The following is a 22,317-nucleotide window of genomic DNA, read 5'->3' as shown; positions in this document are numbered from 1 at the left end:
CCGGAGAGAGAAGAGAGGAGGGAGGAAAGTTGTAAAATACCAAAAATATCCTTGCATTAAAATTTTAATTCAAAATTGCCAAAATTATAAATTTCCTAATTTATCTATTGATTTATGGTTAATATTGGTTCTCACCGTTACCACAAACTAATTAGTTCTCGTTTGATTAGACCCCTATATATATATATATATATATCTTATATTATACATGGGACATTTATAGGAACTACACTAATGAGTTGGAAATGACTAGGCATCTACTAAAAAGACTCAACTTCAATTACAAAAAAAAAAAAAAAAAACATTAAAAACGTTTTTAATGGTAAAATAATAAATATATTATTATAAAGAGGCCAACATTTTGGACTTTCATTCTTTAAGGACCGTTTACTTAAATGCTTATCCGGTAAGCGTTTATCGTTAAGGGTCAACACTATAATTTATTTTATCGGGTAATATTGTAGTGTATCAAAATGTATCTTATACAATAATTACCTGGTAAACGCTTATTCGGGTAAGAGTTGTCACCCTCACTTTCCGGGTAAGACTCTCAATTCTTATCATCACTCTTACCGGGTAAGATTCTTGCCCCTTGCCATGTTCATCCGGTAAGAAAATTTATCCGATAAGTACTTACCGAGTAAGCGTTTAGTAAACGACCACTTAGTGTTGGGTTGTAGATAAAAACACCTTCATTTTTATGTTTTTTGTGTTGAGTTGAAGATAAACACCCCTCCATTTTTGTGTTTTTAGTGTTGTTAGAAATGACCTTAGAGCAGCTCCAACATTTTTTCTATAATTTCTTTTTCTAAAATAATGAACCAAAAGTTAAAATATATAACAAGAATTACATTCAATTCCAACATATTTTCCATTTTAGATATTTCAACATAAATTATATTATTATAAAATTTCTAATTTTATCATCTCAATACAGATTTTAAAAAAACTTAACAACAATTCAGTCTCATTAGTAGAATTGAATAAAATAATCGGTTATCTCTCCTTACATCATGTTTTAGAGAATTCATTAAAATTAAAAACTCTTCATGTTTTCTCTGTTTTAAAGAACATTATAAAGTATCAGTTGATTTTTATAAATAAATTAAAAAATTTAATTATAAAAATGGTGCGACCTCCTTTACGGGTGGGGTATGACAACATGTACGAAATTGTTTCAATTCTAATACCAAACAAATTTATGCGTCAACGTGGACGTGCTGAAGAAGTTTTGATGGCAGGTTTTATAATTCAGAAACATGATGATGATGTTTACACTACAAGTATATATCAAAAATCATGAATCGAAGTTGAATCCTAAGAATATTCCCGCAATTTCTGGGTGTTCATGGATACCGTCTTTAAATTCATCTCCCCCGATTCTTCCAAATCCCCCCTAAATATGGCTCTCAAAGCTGTTCATGTTACACAAGTTCCTAATCTTGATCAAGTACCCGATGATCTCAATCACTCTAATAATGCTCCTCCTGCATTCAACATTTACCCTCCCATGTTTCATAACAACTCGTCCCATCACTTTATGATCATGGGACACAGAGGAACCGGAATGAATTTATTGCAATCGCCTGATCCTCGAATGAAATCCCTCAAGGAGAATTCGATTCTCGCTTTTAATGCAGCCGGAAAATTCAATTTGGATTTCATCGAATTCGATGTTCAGGTAGCTTTTTGTCTTTTTTGATTTTGATTTTGATTTCGTTTCTCTTCTTTTGTTAATTCTTAGATTTGATTATGTATCTGGGATCGAACACGTTTAATTTCCGTTTCCGATCATTAGAGGTGTCTAGAATTGGATTCGACGGTGGCCGCGGCGATTCCCGATCGAATACGGTCTCAATCGACCGCTAAAACGACGGCTCTTTTGTCCTTTACCTCTAGAAAACCACGTGTTTGGTTGACTGACGCAACGGGTTACTTTAGGTTTTGGTAGGGCCACGGCCCACGAATTACGACCATCCAACTTGTTTCTTCAAGTCGCTTTCCTTTGCTTCATTTGATGTTGATTTCGATCGAGTTTAAGGATGAAAAATCGTGAAAAACACAGCTCAACCCTTTTTGATAACGATGAGACATAGACTGGTTATGGTCCCAAAAAGATATCATTAATTGGTACAATTTCTTTCAAGAAAACATAGAATTCATAGAACCCTGGATCATACGATTCAATCATGGATTCTGGGTTGAAGCAAACAGAGGAAAAGGATCCATGATCAAATGGGTTGGATTCTAATTCGTTTGAATTCCATCGGAATTCATAGCAGGTTGTATGAATGTTACTGGGAATTAACAAGAAAATTGAGTGAAAGATGAAGAACATTGGGTGGGTGGTTTTTGTGATCATGTATCTAATTCGAATTAGCTTTGCTTAATTTGTTAGCTATGTGCTTTGGAATTGTTTGATTAACTTCATTCGATCAAGAGACTGATTTGTTTATTTGTTTGGTGTTTCTTTGAACATTTTCTTGATCTAAGTTTTGGGTGATGGAAGGAACTTAGACAAAAAACGTAAACGAAAACCCTCTTTTTGTAGGTGACCAAAGATGATTGTCCAATCATTTTCCATGACAGCTTCATCTTCACCGAAGAAAAGGTCAGTTTACACTTCATTCTCCTACGCCTTAATTGCGTCTTACTCATGGAATATCCACTTTGATGTGCTTAAAAACATCTTTAAAACCTTCCTCTGTATGAGACTTGATCTGATTACAACTAATACAGTGGTTTATGGCAGGAAAGAAAGATGGTTTCTACAATCTTAGCAGCTAAAATTGTCAATTTTTGTAATTCAAACAGTTTATTCAGTACAATAAATGAACAACAGTTTAGCTTAATCTATACAGACAGCTTAATCCATACAGAGTTTAGTGGAAAAACAACTTGACATGATGTTGCAATAGCATTATCAATTTACATTATCCACACACATCTCTAATTGTTGGGTGTTTGATTTCAGGGTGTCGTAATTGAGAAAAGAGTTACAAATCTGAAGTTGGATGAGTTTCTTTCGTATGGACCACAGAGGGAGCCGGATAAAGTAATGAATGACTTTTTTTCCATTCCGGTTTCTTATTTTTGTTCAAAAGATTCCATATCTGAAGCTATTTCGTTGATTTAATTGTTGTAATCTTGATAACATCAGGTGGGTAAGCCTTTATTTAGAAAAACAAAAGATGGGAGAATTTTTGAGTGGAAAGTCGAAAAGGATGATCATCTATGCACATTGGAAGAGGTGTTTCAAAACGTAAATCATTCCATGGGATTCAATATAGAGTTCAAATTTGATGATAATATCGTCTATAAAGAGGATGATTTGGTTCACGTCATACAAGTTGTTCTTCGTGTATGCTCTTTTCCTCTCTCGTCTTTCTCTATCTTTTTTCTCTCTTTAGAAGCATTAGCATTTGATGGATTCTTGGTTTCTAATTTTGGCAGGTTGTATTCAATTATGCTAAAGATAGATCCATCATTTTTTCAAGCTTTCAGCCGGATGCAGCTCTTTTGATCAGGAAACTTCAAACCACTTATCCTGTAAGTTACATAACCAAAGTGGATTCATTCACAGAACTCGTTATATTCATCGTCATATGATATTGTCTGTTTGTTTGTCGTTATGTTGTGATTAGGTTTTCTTTCTTACAAACGGAGGGTCTGAAATCTATACGGATATCAGGAGGAATTCGTTAGACGAAGCAATGAAGTTGTGTTTAGCAGGCGGCTTAAACGGAATCGTTTCTGAAGTGAGAGCCATCTTAAGAAATCCAGGAGTAATTAGAAGAATCGAAGACTCTAAACTCTCTCTCATAAGCTATGGCCAATTAAAGTAAGATCTCTTTTCTTGCAAAACACAAGGAAAGTTCAAGATTTGTTGTTTTTGCGCTACTTATTCCTACTTTGATTATATTTTCGTGTACCTGCTTTTTCTTCTTTTCTGTTTGTTGGTCCGTTTGTCTGTTTGAATGTTGCTGCTTACTTCTAACCCGTTCTCCAAACACAAGGATAGAGGTCATGTCTGTGTACATTCCCCCTACCTCAGCTCTGATGGGACATAGTTGGCTTGTTTGGTTTACTTTACTGTTGCATTACATCTTTACACTGATCGGTCCCCCCCCCTTTCAACTTTTCAGTAATGTGCAAGAGGTGGTGTACGCGCAACTTTTGATGGGCGTTGGTGGGGTAATAGTTGATTTGGTCCAAGATATCACAGAGGCGGTTGCGAATTTTGGCAAAACTGTTAAAGAAGAGAATGTAGTCAAAGAGGATGAAGACGACGAGATCAAGTGTTCACAATATCAGCTTTCGAATCTTATGAAGCTCATTCCCGGTTTAATACAACCCTAATTTCGACACGTAGATTGTCGTAAGAGTTGTAGGAGGTTCGAGTCCCATAAGATTGTGTACATGAATGGTATGACCATAAACTTCATGCATGTTCTATGTTGTGTGTATATGTTGATCAAGGCAATAGGAAAAGGGAAAAGACCCCGTAGAATAAAAGTGTCACTATTTGGGAGCCAAAAAATATTTGTAGGTAAATTATGTGTAAATGGGTCTTTTTCTTTTGTTTTGTATAACATTTTCATGAATTATTATATCTGGTTTTCGACTTGTGTTCAGATGTGATTCTCAAATTTGAATATTTTTATATATTATGGTAAAATAAAATATTTTTAATAACGTAATTAATTTTGTATTAAATTATAATATTTTAGGAAGAGAAAATAAATTAAATGTCAAAAAATAAGGGCATGGTGATGATTTAAAAGTTGAAGACCTCCAGTCCAGACCAACGTATGTGTCCGTCGTTTTGTAGGCAAGCTGGACCACCACACCCCACCCCACCCCACCCCCAAAACAACTAAATCACAAAACTGCCCTTGTTCTATTATGTCTATATTTTATTATTTAAAGTATTTATATATTTTTATTAATTAATATATACAAAAACAATTAAAATAATAGTCAATACATCCTGTTGCTAATCATTTGGGTTATAGAGATCGATGTAGTGACAATCTCCTTTTTTCGAGTTTGAATCCAAGTGTGTCGGAAGTCTTTTTGGTCATGAAGGTTTACCTCAAATGACTCCATATTTAGGGGCCGTTTACTAAACACTTACTCATTCAAGGTCAAGTTTTTGGACCTTGAATTCCAAATCAGAAAGATTTTTGAGCATTTGGACACATCTCTAAAATCGATGGTTACTCAACATATGGATTTGATGTTCGATTGAAATATATGAATTTAAATTGTTATGTTGTAATTTTGTAGATCCATGGAATTCCAGAGATTCTAATAATTTGTAGAGTTTCGTTTATGATTTTTAACAGATGGATAGTTACTTGACTTAGGCTCAATATATACTCGATGAATTTAAACTGTTCAACTATAGACCGTCTCATACCTCTCTAATATTTATCAGAACAAAAGTAATATGCCTCATCATTCTTCGCCTCTGTAATTTGTATGTATGTGTGTGTGTGTCTATATATATATATATATACACATACTAGTGGTGTACTCGTGCGATTCAGCGCGAGTGAATCACAATTCTGAAATATTAGTTTAGTTTTGAATCATGAGTTTATGTGGTTATTTTACAAATCAACTAATATATAAAGTTGAGGGTTAATATGTTGTATTAGCAAGATCGATTGGAAAAATAATTGCACACATGTTGAGTTTCTGACCCATATAAAGTTGAAGAGTTGAAATGGGGTACATGCAGGATCTGAAACCCTTTCTAATGTTGTTGTTTCAAATTTCAGTTTACTTCAAGAGAAAGAATAACTTTGAATTTGAATTTGAATTTTCAAAATAAGAAACAAACAAAGTGTCAAACAACTTTGGAAAGACCAAACATACATTTTTCATGAAAATATGGCTTATTTAAATCTGAAATTTTGACCAAACAAATGGCATGTTTTAAGCATTTGTAAATTATGTATAATAGTTTGTACTTAAGAGATTTTTGAATCTCTTGCATAAATTGATAGTACTTTATGTTTCGAGACTTGTAATTAAGACTTTTGGTCTAAATGCTTATTAATGTAGTATAGATATGTGTGTGTGTCTTTGTTATATTATTTTGCAGTGTAATCAAAAGATTTAGGTGTAAAGAGTTTCCAAAAAGATTGGAACGTCTTTGAAGTATAGAGAACAACTAAAAATCATACATTACAATAAAAGATGAAAAGCCTAAATAGTGTAAAATTTGTCCATAAAATTTTGGAGGTCCTATTCAAAATCATGCATTTAACATGTTAAAATTGGTCATATCTCAAGTAAGTACTCATTCATAGTATTGTGTTACTCAATTGTGTTCGATTTAAGCTCGACACTGGTTTGATAGATACAAAATTATATATATAAACCACAAGGGTGGTACTTGATTAGTTTGAGCTTGGCTCCAAAGATCAAAAGTACTAGGAGGTCTCAGGTTCAAATCCAAGGAGGTATAAAAATCCATTTGTGGTCACAGAGGTTCAAATACGGTGATTCCAGGCTATCCGCAAAGCAGGTGGTCGCCCTGGGATTAGTCGGCTCGCATAGCGGGTTGGATATCCAGGTTAATAAAAAAAATTTATATATGTATATATATACTTGAAATCATGTGAGACTAAGAGTTTTTCGTGAGACCCATAAGACCAATTATCAATCTTTGGATTAGATCTATAATCTGAACATTCATAATCACAAAATTGTGACCGTGCAACTTTAGACCATAGATCATTAGCTTATAAAGTTGATCAATGAACGTAAATTGGTCTTACGGGTTTCACGAAAAACCTTTGGTTTCACGAAAAACGGTGAGAGTTTATTCATTTCATTTAGATATTTATGAGAGATTATTAAAGTTCATTTATTATAAATGATGTTTTATATAGAAAACAATCAAGATATTTATTGAACCATATATCTATTAGATCGGATCAGTGGTTGAGATTGATTTGTACGGTTTATAATAATAGTTAGGTTTGTAAATAAAACCATCTCTAAATAAATAAATACCTTTAATTTATATTTTACTTAATTATACAAATCATTATTTTCTTAATTAAAGTAAATTAAAAAAAATGGCATACAATAGTCGTGAATAAATACATAGATGGAGATTCCTCCAGCCAATTGCGACTCCAAGCACCAAAGTTTGTTAAACATGCGTGCACGGTGCACCCTTCACCAACTACTCTTCCATGTTCCCCTTTTTTATTATTCCATTTTTGGAAATTATTTATTTTAAATTAATTCATTTATTTTTAGTAATTTATTAAATTATATATATATATATGTATATATATATGTATATATATATATGTATGTGTAGGTGGAGATTTAAACAAGAGCACCTATATTTTACGAGAACGTTAGAACACCCTTGTCACATGTAATAATACGCGTGAAAGAACTTTATGATGTGCGGACGACATGTTCTTCGACTTAGGTCGCGCCAAAGATTGTCTGCGTCTATGATTTATAGCATCACATGTGATGGTCTTGATAGATTATTAATATCATATCAACAACACCCTTATCACATGTGATAATACTTGTAGGGGGCTTAGTGGTGTATGGACGACTTGGCCCGCAGCCAAGATAGCATCGATAATCGTCCGCGTCTCTGATTTAACATCACATGTGATGGAATAATAGTATAACATGTGATTGTCTATAGTAAAAAGATGTTTTTACGTTCTCGTAAAATGAATGTGTTATCGTTTGAACCCTTCCCTATATATATATATATATATATATATATATATATATATACACACACACACATACACACACAAAACAAGATTAAAACTCATAATTTTTAAAGTTATCGGGTATTTTCACATTTTCTTTATTTAACGATCTTAATGTTTTATAAGTAGAAAACTTCTCTTTTTAAAAAAAAAAGAATGAGAAGGACAATTTAGTCAATTAGTTCATAAATCAAAAGTTCAAACTTTTATCCAACAGTTGTCCACAAAATGAAGAAAAAAATTACGTAAAATTCTAACTTTCTTAATTTTAGAGATTACAACATTAATTAAAACATCTTTAACAAATTATTTAAAATAAAAAATAGAGATTTTATCATTCATTTTACTCTAACAGATTCTTTATATTATTTATTAAAAAGAGAAAACAAGTATAAACTTCAAGTTTAAAGATTTTTTAAAATTTAAGATAAGTTTTTTTTTGTAGTTTTTATCGAATAAATTGAATTATTAATTTATATAAAGTATTTTTAAATTGTATTGGATGATAATATTATATAAACTAGTGATGGAATATGTAAAGTAAGGAATCTGGAATTAAATGTATTTTTTTTTAAATTTTTATATCATTTTTAACAGATTTTTCAAAATAGAGAAAAACTAAAAAAAAAACCCTCTAAATTTAGAGAATTTTCTTAAATTTGATGTATTTAGGGAAAAACGCATTTTATCCGGTAAGTAATGGAAAAGACTTTTACCCTGTAAACGCTTACCGGGTAAAAGACGTTTACCAACATTTTATTCAATAACAAAAAATATTACCCTATAAAGTAAGTGAGTAACAACATTTGTTATTAAACGCTTACCTAGTAAATGTTTAGAATATATTAAAGATATTTTTATATTATTAAAATATTCAAATACTATAACAAAAATCTTTTCTGGCTCCTTTTCCATTTATTTCATGACCTTTTTTTTCTTCTAAAAGTTTTGAAAGAGTTGTTAAATTTATTTTAAATAATTATAAGAATTTGATAAGGGGTAGAATCAAAACCTTGTAACAGTAACATTTTGATGGTGTTATTAAGAAGCCGTATGATCTAAAAATACATTATGACCACTGACTGCACAACGGGAATACATCACCCTCGTGGAAGGGGAACTAAAAAGGGATATGACGGAAATACCCTTATCACCGTCCAATAACATATCTTGTGAGAGAGGGTATGATTGACCACAAGGAAAGGATGTCTTTGCTTGCAAACATTGAGAAATTGACATATTTGTCCTTCCGTCAACGCTTCACACATATATATATAATTAAAAAAAAAGCTAAAAAGTACACTCCAATGTATTCACGACTGTCTCATTGTACTTCATAGACTGGGCCCCCTTTTGTGTGTTCATATGTATCTACTCATTATTTCATTCTTTTACCATTTTATATTCACAGATTTTTTTATTTTTTATTTTTACTTTTTCTATACATTGTTTTTGAGGGATTTAAATTGAAAAGGTATTTGAAATCATTGGTATATTTGGTTTGTAGGATTTTAAATGAAATTGAATTTCATTATTTATAAATATATTTTTAAAAAAATTAAATTATATTTTTATTATTCGATTATTATAAAACAAATGTTTTTAACATTTTTTTTAAATCATATTGCATACAATCCTACGAAATCTCGTAAAATACCAAGCATCCCTAAGGATTTCAAAATCCTATGTTTGTAGGATTTCAATTAAATTCTAAGATTTCAAATTCAGACATTCCAATAAACCAAACATGGGATTGGAATGGATTTGAAATCCAAATCCATTATATTCCTACAAACCAAACAGGACTTAAAAGTAAGGGGTCGTTTACCAAACACTTAACCGGTAAGCGTATACCGGTAAAATTCAACATTATCATTTACTTATCTGGTAAAAGTTTAGTTCACGAAAACGACATTGTATGCAACAATGTACCTGGTATGCACTTACCATGGTAAGAGTCAATCGCCCTCACTTACCGGGTAAGATTATTTTCCTTGTCTTGCTCTTACTGGGTATACATTCTTGGTCTTTACCGCATTCATCCGGTAAGGTAATGTGACTCGGTAAGCTCTTACCAAAATAAGAGTTTGGTAAACGGTCCCTAAATCTAATCTTTCTTTTAACCATAGATATATGGATCATATTTTATGTAGCTTCAATTAATTTTAAAAGGAAAAAGGTATTAAAAAAGAAATAATGGTTCATGTTATTGAGCATGAAAGAAAGAAAAAGAAAGATGTTTATTTTACAAATATGTCCTTGTTTATTTTTAAAATGAATTGTGATTAATGGGTAGATGTGTAAATTTATAAATATTTTTATAGATTTTTACAATTCTTTTGTTTTCCCTTCTCTCCTAAAAGAACTCGCCAACATGGGATTTTTCTTTCTCCTTCTTTTCCTTACATTTTCATCCGTTTTCTTTATGAAAAAAGGACTTAAAAACACAACATCAAGATTAACATAAATATCAGAGTGTTGATTTTGACTTAATAAGTTTAATGAAATTCAATTTAATTCATTAAGTTATAGAAATGTATTTGATTATGGCTTGAGAACATATACATGGAGATTATTACAAGATCCTTATTTTTATACTTTTTTTTTGTCATATCGTCGCTGTCTTTGTCAAAATAAAGATCTCAATAAAATTTCACAACGGAGATTCACCATCTTCCCATTCTTTAGTTATAATTATTTAAATTTAACACACACACACACACATATATATATATATAGATTTAACACACAAATATTGTAATAATCTTGAGAATTTGTACAGTATGTGTTATTTTATATAATATTTTTTTCCACTTAAAATAGAGTTTCAAAATATTGATTAACATGTATTTGTTTCACAATACGAACCTTTTTAGCTTTTTTGTAAAGCAAAAGTTACACGTAAAAAAGTTTCACATTATGAACCACAAACATATGAAACAAACACGTTGTGAAACAAATATGTGTTCATCATTGCATTAAATGTTAGCTTTAGATAAAAAAATCATGTAAAACAATATTTTAAAATAAAAAAATTCGTGATTATCACAATATATGAAATTATCAAATGATTAAACCTATACACACACACACACATATATATATATATATATATATATATAGGGGTCCATTCAAGGAGAATTGATTAGTTTGTGATAACTGTTTTGACTTAAATTAGGAAACTAGATGTTTTGTAATTTGACTTAAAATTATAATTAAATGACATTTTAGATATTTTAAATTTTTTATCTCTCTCCTCTCTCTCTCTCTCTCTCTCTCTCTCTCTCCGGCCTCCGAAGAAAATCATGTGATACCCAAAATATATCAAGATACACAATGTAATACCCAAAATACTACAATGTGATACCCAAAACACACCAAGTAAAACTTTGAGACCACTGTGATACCAAATACGGTACCACTGTCGCAGGTGGGTGTTTTAGTGGTCGATCATCGGTTACGGCGTCTTGGCCAAACAAGATAACCGGAGGAGATTACCGGAGTGGTGGTGGGTGTCAGAGAAGGCCATCAGATGTGGTCCCTATGTATACGTGTGTGTCTATACATACATATATTGAAATAATCAAACTAATTAAAGTAATTTGGAATATTAAACTAATTAAAGTAAATTGAATAATCAACATAATTTACTAATTTATAATTTTTTTATTTTAATAAATAACATTAATTATATAAAATAATTTGTTCATATTAAACCTCATGATTACCACAAACTATTTAGTCCTCATTTAGTTAGGCGCGCATATATATATATATATATATAGGGGAGCGATCAAATGAAAACCACTCAATTTGTAAAAACCATAAAAATCTCATTCCACCAATCATAACTTTTCATTTTCTTCATTTTTTGTAATTATGAGAGGTTGATTAATCATTTTTATTGTGGAGGATGTTAATCTTAGATATTATCATCTTCATTATTTTAATTTTAGAGAAATACATGAAACAGTTTCATTAAAATTTGATTAAGTAGTATATGAAACAATTTCATAATCATATATGAAACAACTTCATCAAAAAAAGTATTATATGAAACAATTTTACAAGATTAAACAATTTCACGAAAAAATTTCATAAGATTAAACAATGAAATCGACGTATGAGGGTGGTTTGTACGATTTTTACAAATGAGTGTGGTTTTCATTTGATCGCTCATATATATATATATATATATATATATATAGGTTGGTTATTATACAACTTTTAACATTTGTGCAACCAATACAACTCAATCTCAACCGTCCATTTCATTTGATTAATATATGATTTAATAGAAGTTTTGATTGTTTCATAATATAAAGTATTGATCATAATTAATGAATCATATTCATCTTACATAAATATTCAAATCATAATAAATGAACTCTTATCATTTTCATAAATATCTCAATTTATTGGGTTGTATTGGTTGTACAAATGCGATGAGTTGTATTTGAAACAAACTCTCTCTCTCTATATATATATATATATATATATACTTGGATCATGTGAGACCAATGGTTTTTCGTGAGACCCGTAAGACCAATTCTCAACCCTTAGATTAGATTTACAATCGTCAGATCTGAACATTCATAAACGCTACGAGACTTCTCAATAATTACAAAATTGCACCTTGCAACTTTAGACCATTAGATCATTAGTTTATAAAGTTGATCAATGAACATGAATTGGTCTTACGGGTCTCACGAAAAACCCTTGGTCTTACATGAACCCAACCATATATATATAATTTTGTAATGAGAAGAGTAAAATAATAACTTTCTGTTTTTGTCCAATAATAAAAAAAAAATCGATTTTTTTCTATTTTATTTTGTTTCATATAATTTGTGCACACTTAAAAACCAATTGCTGACTCATCAAAAAAAAATTGGTGTCACGTAAGATTTTACTTTTATTATTAGGTGAATTTGTATCAAAATAGAAAAAGATTCAAAAGTTTGTTAACTAATTAATAAATCAAAATCACCATTATACCACATCTAAATCAACTCAAATTTTGTTATACGTTGTGTTATATTAATAATTACAAATACCAACATACTTCTTACGTATACATCTTCGACAATTAATGGAGCGTTGAGATATAATTTCGAAATTGTGTGACGATTTTTAAGATGTTAATTAAGAGCATATAACAACACGTGTTTCAGAAGTTGCGAAAGCAACCCTACATACATCTTTTTGAATAGCGGTTTATATACGTTTCCTGCTAAAATTTGTTACAAACATTATGTTGACTGAACTCGCAATCATTCATCAGGCGGAGTATAGTTCAGGTTTAACTTCTATGGTGCTTTCATTTTACCTTGTTCGGATTTGCAATTGAATGCCAAATTTTATGAGTAGTGTAGTCAAATAATTAAACAAATTACACCCGGTTTTAGCTTATAAAGATTGATTGTAGTAATGTAGGGTTCTAACTGTAGTTGTAAAAAACAGATCCAACAAAAAAAAAACTGTGTAATAATACAGTTACTTTCTAAATTAATTAAATAGTCCCTAACGTCTTATATAGAAATCACCGACCATCTACTTTCTTGCTTATAAACTTCTCATATCATTTTCAAAAGAATTTCCAAAGAATAACAAAATAATGTTTGTTTTTAACTTCGGATAACCAGTGCAGTGTAATCGTTGTTATATTTACGTATTCAATGTCAATTTAAATCAAAAGTACATAATCACGTTGCAAATAACTATAAGTAGCATGATATGCTCATTTACGCGCCCATTAACCCTAATAACCTAACAATGCAATAACACAACATCAAGATTTTTACATATATAATTTCCAGATACGTATGAAACTTTTGCACAGAAATGTAAACAGACGTATGATTTTTAAGGTATAAAAATAACAAAAAAGTGGAGCGATTAGCATAATTAACGCAAACCAGTTTAGGAATACAGAAGTAATTGTACAGTTTTTTAGTTCCCAGTTCAAATATCAATATTTTTATAAACACGTAATATGTTCAGAGATGGTATTGCCTATATAAAATAGAAATGTTGATGTATGTCTAAGTTGAATTCGTCTCATGCTTACATCTACCTTGTTTGATCAAACTGATGTCTGATGCGGTAATCGATTTAAAAAAGAATACAATCAAATATTTAAATGCGAGATTTCTTCGGTAATAGCTGATAGATAAAAAATTATAAAATATTACCGTAACAAAATAACTTTCAACGGTAATTAATTAATAATTAATACCATGTATAAAAACCGCCGACCATCTGCTTTTTAGCTTTTGTCTTTTTTATTCGGTTGTCAAAACTCATTCATGTTTTCCCGAAGTGAAACAAATCCGTGTTCACTTTTTTCCTTCGTTTGCAACTTTATTTCTTCCTTTTTCCGTTACATGTAGTTTGAGTGTAAAAATCACTCAAATATATGTCTCCAAACATAAAACGTACCGTGCATAAAATTTTGTAAAGTTATTGCGAATTAAAACTATCTATAAATATTATATTTGAATCTAGCTTATTAGACGGTTGTTCTATAAAAAAACACCCAGAAGATCCATGTATTTTTTTTTTTGTATACTGTATTTTAGAGAATCATACAGATAATATATCGAAACAAAATAGATAACCAGATCTTTAATTTTTATAATTTAGATTTTTTATTGAAAATGTTACAAGTAACATCTATAACAGATTTTTTAAAATGAAGATTTTAAAGATTTTTGCTCTAACAGATTTTTTAAAACCTTTTCGAAGATTAGGAAAGCAAAAGAGAAATGTGAACATTTTCATCTCCAACCCAACACGAAAACACTAAAAAGATGGAGGTCCAAAATGTTAGCCTCTATATTTGGAGGTCAATAAAGTAGGTCTCTAAAAAATATATATTGATATTTTATTCAACATTAAATTATATATATAGATTAATAGTTTAAATAATAAATACATATATTATTTTGTTATTAAAAATATTTTAGTGTTCTTTTTTTTAGTGTACTAGTTGTGTACCCGTGCAATGCGGTAGGAGCTGTGAATTTTAATGATTTTGAAGTTTTACTGGTTTTATCAGAGAAGATTTAAAGATGATATAAGTTACATTTGGTCTCTACATATTAATACGATTTGAATAAATAAGAGTTATGGTTCCAATTACAGTGTATCGATGAAAAAAATTGTATGACAGTTGAAAATCTAATATATTTAAAATCCAACATATATAAACGACTCCACAAATGTGTTTGATTTACACCAAGAGCAAAAAATCAAGAGACTGAGAGCAAGACCTAGAGTTCTAGAGCAATTGAATGAGAGATGAATGAAAGAACTTTAATAACTCATGATAAATATTAGTTAGAATATCAGATTGGGGGATGGGGAGAAGATATAAGAGGTATGAGTGAAAGGTGACAAAAGTATATTGAGAACATGAAAAGAAAAAGTAATAATGTGCATTGGTAACTTGTACTATATGTCATTTTAATTGTAGATGAAGAGATTTTAAGAGTGAATGCATAAAGTAATAATACTTAATGCATCATTAGTTGTTTTTAAGACTTTGTACATAACTGTATAGTACTTTATGCATTAAAAATTGTTTTTAAGACTTTTGATAAATTTAGTTTATTAGATAATATAGGTATAAATAGTTGGAGTTGAGTTTTTTTTACTGTTTAAAGGACCCATCATTTTTAGTGTTTTTTTAGTGGTTGGGTTGAAAATACCCTTAGAAAAAGAAATGTTTTGTTTTTGTTTTTCCTACTAATGGATTTCTTTGAAATTAAATAGTTAGAAGATAAAATAATATTTTATTAATTGTATCGAATATTTCGGTAATTCAATTTATATTATAATATTTAAAATGAAGAAGTTGTTGAAATAAATTATAATTTTTTACATTTAACTTTTAACTCTACATTTTAAATAATTTATTAAAGATGTTTTTAGGGGCCGTTTACCAAAAACTTATCCGGTATATGCTTATCAGTAAAATTCAACACTATTATTTACTTACTGAGTAAGATTTAGTCCACCGAAACGGTACCGTATGCAACAATTTACACGATAAGCTCTTATTGTGGTAAGAGTTGTTGCCCTCACTTATCGGGTAAGACTCTTGTTCCTTGTCTCGTTCTTATCGGGTTTATTTTTTGATCTTCGCCATATTCATCCGATATGGTAATGTGACTTAGTAAGCGTTTATCCGGGTAAACGTTTGGTAAATTGCCCCTTACTGTCTACCCAATAAATTCTTTAAAATAAAGAATCAAAATTCGAAATCTCCAAATAAAATTTATATTCATCTTTAACGGCTTCTTAATTTTAGGGATTAACTTTCATAAAATATTAATTTTATTTTATATATATTTAATTCCAAATATTGGAAGAAAGAATAAAAAATAATTTCTCTCTCACAAGTAATCATTATTATAAAATCTTTTAAATGGAGAATTTCACAACCTTCTTTCCATTTTTACCCTCCAAATCCAACTCCACCCCCCTTCCCTTCCCTTCCCTTCCCTTCCCTTATTTTCTCTATTTTTTATTTTTTAAAGAGATTTATTGAAGCAAAAAAATTCGAAATATCCATTTTAAAAAATCTGTCAAAGAACATTAGAGCATCTGCAACAAATTCTATAAAATAAAAAAAATAGATGTTTTATCCTCTATATTTCTTTAACAGATTCTTTATAATCTATATTACCTTATAAACCAGATTTATCAAAAGTCTTAAAAATAATTTTTAATGGACAAAGTTTTAAAAACAACTCATAATGCATTAAGTATTACTACTTTATGCATTCAGTCTTAAAATATCTTATTCTACAATTAAAATAACATATAGTACAAGTTACCAATACACATTATTATTTTTTCTTTTCATGTTTCCAATATATTTTTTACACTTTTCACTCATGTCTTCACTCTCATACCACTATGTCTTCTTCTCATCCCCCAAGGTGGATTCAAACTGATATTTACCATAAGTTATTAAAAGTTTTCCCATTAATATCCCATTCAATTGCTCTAAAATTCTCGGTCTCGTTCTCGATCTCTTGATTCTTTGCTCTTGGTGTAAATCAAACACATTTATGGAGTCGTTTAAATATGTTGGATTTTAAATACATTGAATTTTAAATTGTCATATATTTTTTTTTCATCGATCGACTGTAATTGGAACCATAACTCTTATTTTTTCAAATTGTATTAATATGTAAAAACCAAGTGTAACTTATATCATCGTCAAATCTTCTCTAATAAAACCAATGAAACTTAAAAAAAATCGTTAAAGCTCACGGCTTCCGTCGCATTGCACGGGTACACAACTAGTGGTCTCTAAAACTTGGAAGAAAAATAAAGAAAGAGAAATAATTATTTTATTCAATTACATTAATAAAATTATATGATTTTTATTAAAAAAAATATATATATATATATATGTTAATTTGATAACGTAATTTATATTTAAATATTTAAAATATAAAAGATAATATGAATTAAATTATTAAAAAAAATGGATGTTAACATGAAGAGACAACATCGAAATTAGAATATAAAAATATTTAATTTGTTTGAAAAATGAGTCTGAGACGGATTTGTTTATATTTTGCGTTTCCAAATATTTAAAAAAATAAATTGCGTCAAAGGGGAAGAGGAGATTGAGTCCGGTTCACGCAAAACACATTCGTCCTTCTTCATCTCTCCTCCTCCTCCTCTTCCTCCCTCCTCCTTCTGCCCTCTTTACTATTATATAAAGACGCCTTACTTTCCTTCTTACACCCCCACACCCTTTTCTCTCATCTCTTTACCATCACAAATGGGGTTTCAATTTCAGCACCAACCCTAGAATCCAATCTCCTCCTTCCATTCCTTTCGTTTCTTTCAAATGGACAAGCTTAATTTCCTCAACAATGGCGTCCTTCGATTGCCTCCTGGCTTTAGGTTTCACCCAACTGATGAGGAGCTTGTCGTACAATACTTAAAGCGAAAGGTACAGTCTCACCCTCTGCCAGCCTCCATCATCCCTGAGGCTGATGTTTGCAGGTCCGATCCATGGGATTTACCAGGTACTTTTATTTCTCTTTTTTGATTTCTGTAAAACGACAACAACAGCAACAATGTGAGGTGGGTTTTTGATGAGGATGTTTGGTTTAGGGGATTCGGAGCAAGAGAGATTCTTCTTTAGCACCATGGAAATCAAATACCCAAATGGAAAACGATCCAATCGCTCCACTCTTTCGGGTTACTGGAAAGCTACTGGTTTGGATAAGCAAATCGTTAATTCTCGAAACAATCAAGTTGTTGGTACCAAGAAAACTCTGGTTTTCTACCGGGGGAAACCCCCAACCGGGTCTAAAACCGATTGGATCATGCATGAGTATCGACTTGTTGCGAACCCTACCCTCAACCCGAGCCAGGTAAAAAATTAAACCCACAAACCATTCTTTAGTCTTTTTACAACAGACAAAAAGGAAGTAAATTTTTTTGACAAATTCAGTTGGATTCTTATGCAGGAAACTGGAAAGTGGGTGCTTTGCAGAATTTTCTTGAAGAAAAGAGGCAGAAATGGTGAGAAGAAAGAGGAAGAAGAGGTTAAGGATACAATTGAGAAAACATCCCCAATTTTCTATGAATTTTTGGCTGGTCCAACTCCAAAAGATGGTGGTTTGAATTCAGAAGGAGCTTTATCATCCTCTGGTTCAAGTGGGGTTACAAATGCTTCTCACATGGCGGTACCAGATGAAGATGAAGAGAGCAGTAAATTAAGAATCTTGTGATGAGTTTTTACAGTAGTAATTAGTGGTAAAAAGTTATAAGATTTAGACGAAGGCTGTAATTGTAAGTTGGAATGATGATGAAAATCTGCAGTTTTATTTTGTGTTTGGCTTCTTTGTTGTCAACTGGAAAATCATACAAAATTGTGGGGATTTTTTTTGCAGTTGAATGGAGGGTTTCTTTTGGGACGATTCCACCCACAAAATAACCCCTATTTCCTTATTTCAAGATTCTGTCCGTACACTTTTTTGAGAAACCCAACAATGGAAATTACTCTATTTCTTTCCAATAAAGTTAGGACAATTTTGACTAATTTATCTTCCCATTTCATCTACGCCAAATTCCATTATTGCAAATTATACTTGTAATAAATAATTTTACGGTGTTTAATGATGTTGATTTTGAGTTTTTAAGACCAAATAATTGAATTTAAACTAAGATTTTAAGAAATCCTTTTAAAAATATCTGATTAATCGGTTTATGTAAGCTGACCTACAAACACATGGTTATACAAAAAGGGAATATGTTCCACTTTTTTTATAAAAAAAAAATTAAGGCAAACCCTTTTTTTGCTATTGGTACCTTTTCTCAAATCTTTTTCGATTATTATTGGTTTATTTTGTAAAAAGGGTGAGCAAAAGGTCCTGTTTGTCTAATGGTACGTCGTAACCCAACCTTGTTATAGATGAATGATTCAAGTCTCGTTAAAAAGCGAGAACTATGAACGATTTTAATTATCGTATATGTATATAATATACTTTAAAAAACCTGTTTATGAAATTTTGGATTATGTTCGTAGATTTTGCAAAAGACTTTCAAACTGAATAAAATATATTGTAAAATTTGAAATCAGAATAATAGTAACTCCCGTATCCTTGATTAAATGATTATGGTCTTAAAGTTACTTTTCAAAAAAAAAACAATAAATTAATTTTTAGTTGTGTTATAATAATATATCGGTCTTTTACGTGGAATTGTTAAAAAAACGTAATAATGTTGTAAAAATATCGAATTTAAAGTTATTCATATTTTTAGGTATTTTGTTGTATTATTTTCTTAAGATTCTAGTTCTGCAAATCCACTTTCAACGTCGATGTTAATATTTGTATCTTAAAAAATTCAAGTATTAAAAAGTAATTAGCCTACGGTATTTGTGTTACTGGTATTGGTCAATCCACAAAAGATTAATGGTTCAAACCTCACAAAAGATAAGGAGTATGTGTGGTATTTATTGTATATAAATGTTATATACTTAAAAAAAAAAGATTTAGGTCTTCCCTGAATAAAAGGTGGCTAAAAGTGTAGTACGTGGCAGAAAATGTAGTTTCGAAGATATGGGCTAAAATAATTGGTTAGCGTAGCTTAATCAAATGTTCTTGAACGTTAAGGGACACCACACGAACGTTAACATGTACATTTTGAGTTATTTTGATTTCAGCATGCTATTACTTAAACCTAATCACATGTGTCATTTAACATGCAAAAAAAGGAATCAATAAAGATTTTGATAATGTTTGTAATTAGATATATGTACATGTAATTACCAATTTGGGGAAAATAACCAGATGTTAAATCTGTATCAAGTGGCACCAACCAACATGTTATCAACTGGTACCAATTAAATTGGTAGACCAAATGTTTTGTATCAGTTCAGGATTGTTGTTGCTGTATTAGTATACAATTTCAAATGTCATGCTAGTATTGTACCAATTTAGTAATTTACCATTTACCTTACCCTTATTATTGTAATTACTAATTACCATTTACCGTTTTAGCTAGTAATTTACCATTTACCGTAACTCTATTACTATAACGAATTGATCGTCTCAACTCTCATCATCAATTCGTCATATACATTACACGATACTCCATATTTTGAATTAAACATCTTATCACTATCATCGATCCTGTTGACTTTCCTTTTTCCTATGGTTGTTACCTCAGTTCCTCACTCCAACCTCATTTGTTCGTCGTCAATGAAGAAGTTGTCGATAGCTCTATCTCTTGTGAACTGTGATTTTTTTATTAGATATGAATAAGTAATCAAACATCGATCCTGACCTAATTTCTCCTTTTTTATATTCCAAATGGTTTAACTCTGTGATTTTTCATGTTCCGTGTTACATAATCTGATGAATTCTCAAGTGATTTTTTTTATTAACCTGGATATCCAACCCGCTATGCGAGCCGACTAATCCCAGGGTGACCACCTGCTTTGCAGATAGCCCGGAGTCACCGCATTTGAACCTCCGTTGCCACAAGAGGATTTTTATTCCTCATTGGATTTGAACCTGAGACCTCCTGAAACTTTTGATCTTTGGAGCCAAGTTCAAACCAATCAGACAACACCTTTGTGGTTTTGAACTAACATCTGTGTCATATGACCTTGAATTTTATGATTAACTACGAACCAATAATCAAACCCTAACCCTAGATTTGCTATACGATATACGTGTTGTGGAATATGATTTATGTATTATATGTTCTATGTTATCTTCTCTAATGTGTTTATTTGTTTTTTCCCACTAACATGTCCCTTTCAATATTGAATGGTAGTTGCGTAACTGCGAAAACCATCTTCATTTCATATCTTCAATCTTACAAGCTTTTTCTTTTAAAAATTGGAGGAAAAAACAGATAACTAGACTCCTGTTAGGCGTATCTATACCAACTTGTATCAACCAAAACTACTATTAGCTCTTAATTTGGCATAAAACCCTCAAATTTTGATATTAAATGCTGATTTTGTCCGTTAATTATAACCGACGCTATTTAAAATAAAAAGATTACATATAATAATATTAAAAAATGGTAATAAAATAATGTGTTTCTTTATAGTTGACAAGATAGGTAAAATGTAGTGATATATATGTAGCGGTACCGCTGGTGATGTAATAAGAAGAGACAGGGTTGGGGTGGAAACCAGTTAGATAGTGACAAGTGGACGCTACAAGTATTAAGGGCGGCATATAGAGACAACTAAATATAACTTGATATATACACACACTACACATATGTGTGTGTGTATTTATATATATATATATATATATATATACACACACACATATATGTATGTATATTGCTATTAATGTACATATATGTCTACATGTAAATGAGATTATGATAAGATATAATTTGATAAAAATTTAAAAGTAAACCTAAATAATGGGTCAAAGTAGATTATTGTAAAATGGATGGATGAGTAATATATTAAGCGAGTCGTAGGCTGGATGAAATGAGTTGATCTAAGATAATGTTTGATGTACAAATTAAACGTGAATAAAACTGGATTGCACAAACATGATTAAGGGGCTGTTTATCAAATGCTTATTCGGATAAGCGTTTACCAAGTCAAATTCCCTTACCGGATTAATATAACAAGAAACAAGAATCTTATTTGGTAACAGCGAAGACACGTACCGAAAGTCTTACCCGGTAAGTGATGGGAAAGACTCTTACCACGGTTAGCGTTTACCGGGTAAATTGTTACATACGATGTCGTTTTGATAAACTAAAATCTTACCCGATAAGTAAGCAATAGAGTTGAATTCATCTTTAAGTGCTTATCGGGTAAGTGTTTAGGTAAACGACTCATAACTGGTTGTCTTGTGTTTTGTATGACTATAACATGACATGATAAAACTGGTAAAAAGAATAGATTTGCTTCTTTGATATTATTTAAATAATTTTATTTATTATTAAAATAAAATAAAATTATACATATATACATAAAGTTGAGTTTAAATGAGAATATAAATCAAATAAGAAAAATAAGAGAAGGAGTATG

General features: G+C 30.4%; 2 protein-coding genes across 2 annotated transcripts; both read left to right on the top strand.

Annotated features, from left to right (window-relative positions):
• Positions 1-1,272: 1,272 nt before the first annotated feature.
• LOC112527790 (glycerophosphodiester phosphodiesterase GDPD1, chloroplastic-like) lies at positions 1,273-4,626 on the top strand. The gene is made up of 7 exons (XM_025138593.1): positions 1,273-1,681; positions 2,552-2,611; positions 2,975-3,055; positions 3,161-3,361; positions 3,454-3,549; positions 3,645-3,841; positions 4,146-4,626. Exons 1-7 carry the CDS (start codon positions 1,349-1,351, stop codon positions 4,357-4,359), a joined length of 1,182 nt encoding a protein of 393 aa, XP_024994361.1. The 5' UTR covers positions 1,273-1,348; the 3' UTR covers positions 4,360-4,626.
• A 12,789-nt stretch (positions 4,627-17,415) lies between these two features.
• On the top strand, positions 17,416-18,642 carry LOC112527454 (NAC domain-containing protein 83-like). Its single transcript, XM_025138124.1, has 3 exons — positions 17,416-17,821; positions 17,910-18,172; positions 18,269-18,642. The coding sequence occupies exons 1-3, from the start codon at positions 17,641-17,643 to the stop codon at positions 18,530-18,532; spliced, it is 708 nt and encodes a 235-aa protein (XP_024993892.1). The 5' UTR covers positions 17,416-17,640; the 3' UTR covers positions 18,533-18,642.
• The last annotated feature ends 3,675 nt before the right edge of the window (positions 18,643-22,317 follow it).

This window comes from Cynara cardunculus, assembly GCF_001531365.2.
Source record: "Cynara cardunculus var. scolymus isolate 2C chromosome LG 15, CcrdV1, whole genome shotgun sequence".
Taxonomy (NCBI): Eukaryota; Viridiplantae; Streptophyta; class Magnoliopsida; order Asterales; family Asteraceae; genus Cynara; species Cynara cardunculus.
Note: the sequence above shows the minus strand (reverse complement) of the source record. Positions and strands in the feature narration are given on the sequence as shown.

Coding starts and splice junctions, on each gene's coding strand:
- LOC112527790 (XM_025138593.1), top strand. CDS start 1,349: ATGGATACCGTCTTTAAATTCATCTCCCCCGATTCTTCCAAATCCCCC. Junction 1,682..2,551: donor TCATCGAATTCGATGTTCAG/GTAGCTTTTTGT, acceptor CTCTTTTTGTAG/GTGACCAAAGATGATTGTCC. Junction 3,056..3,160: donor CACAGAGGGAGCCGGATAAA/GTAATGAATGAC, acceptor TGATAACATCAG/GTGGGTAAGCCTTTATTTAG.
- LOC112527454 (XM_025138124.1), top strand. CDS start 17,641: ATGGACAAGCTTAATTTCCTCAACAATGGCGTCCTTCGATTGCCTCCT. Junction 17,822..17,909: donor CGATCCATGGGATTTACCAG/GTACTTTTATTT, acceptor TGTTTGGTTTAG/GGGATTCGGAGCAAGAGAGA. Junction 18,173..18,268: donor CTACCCTCAACCCGAGCCAG/GTAAAAAATTAA, acceptor ATTCTTATGCAG/GAAACTGGAAAGTGGGTGCT.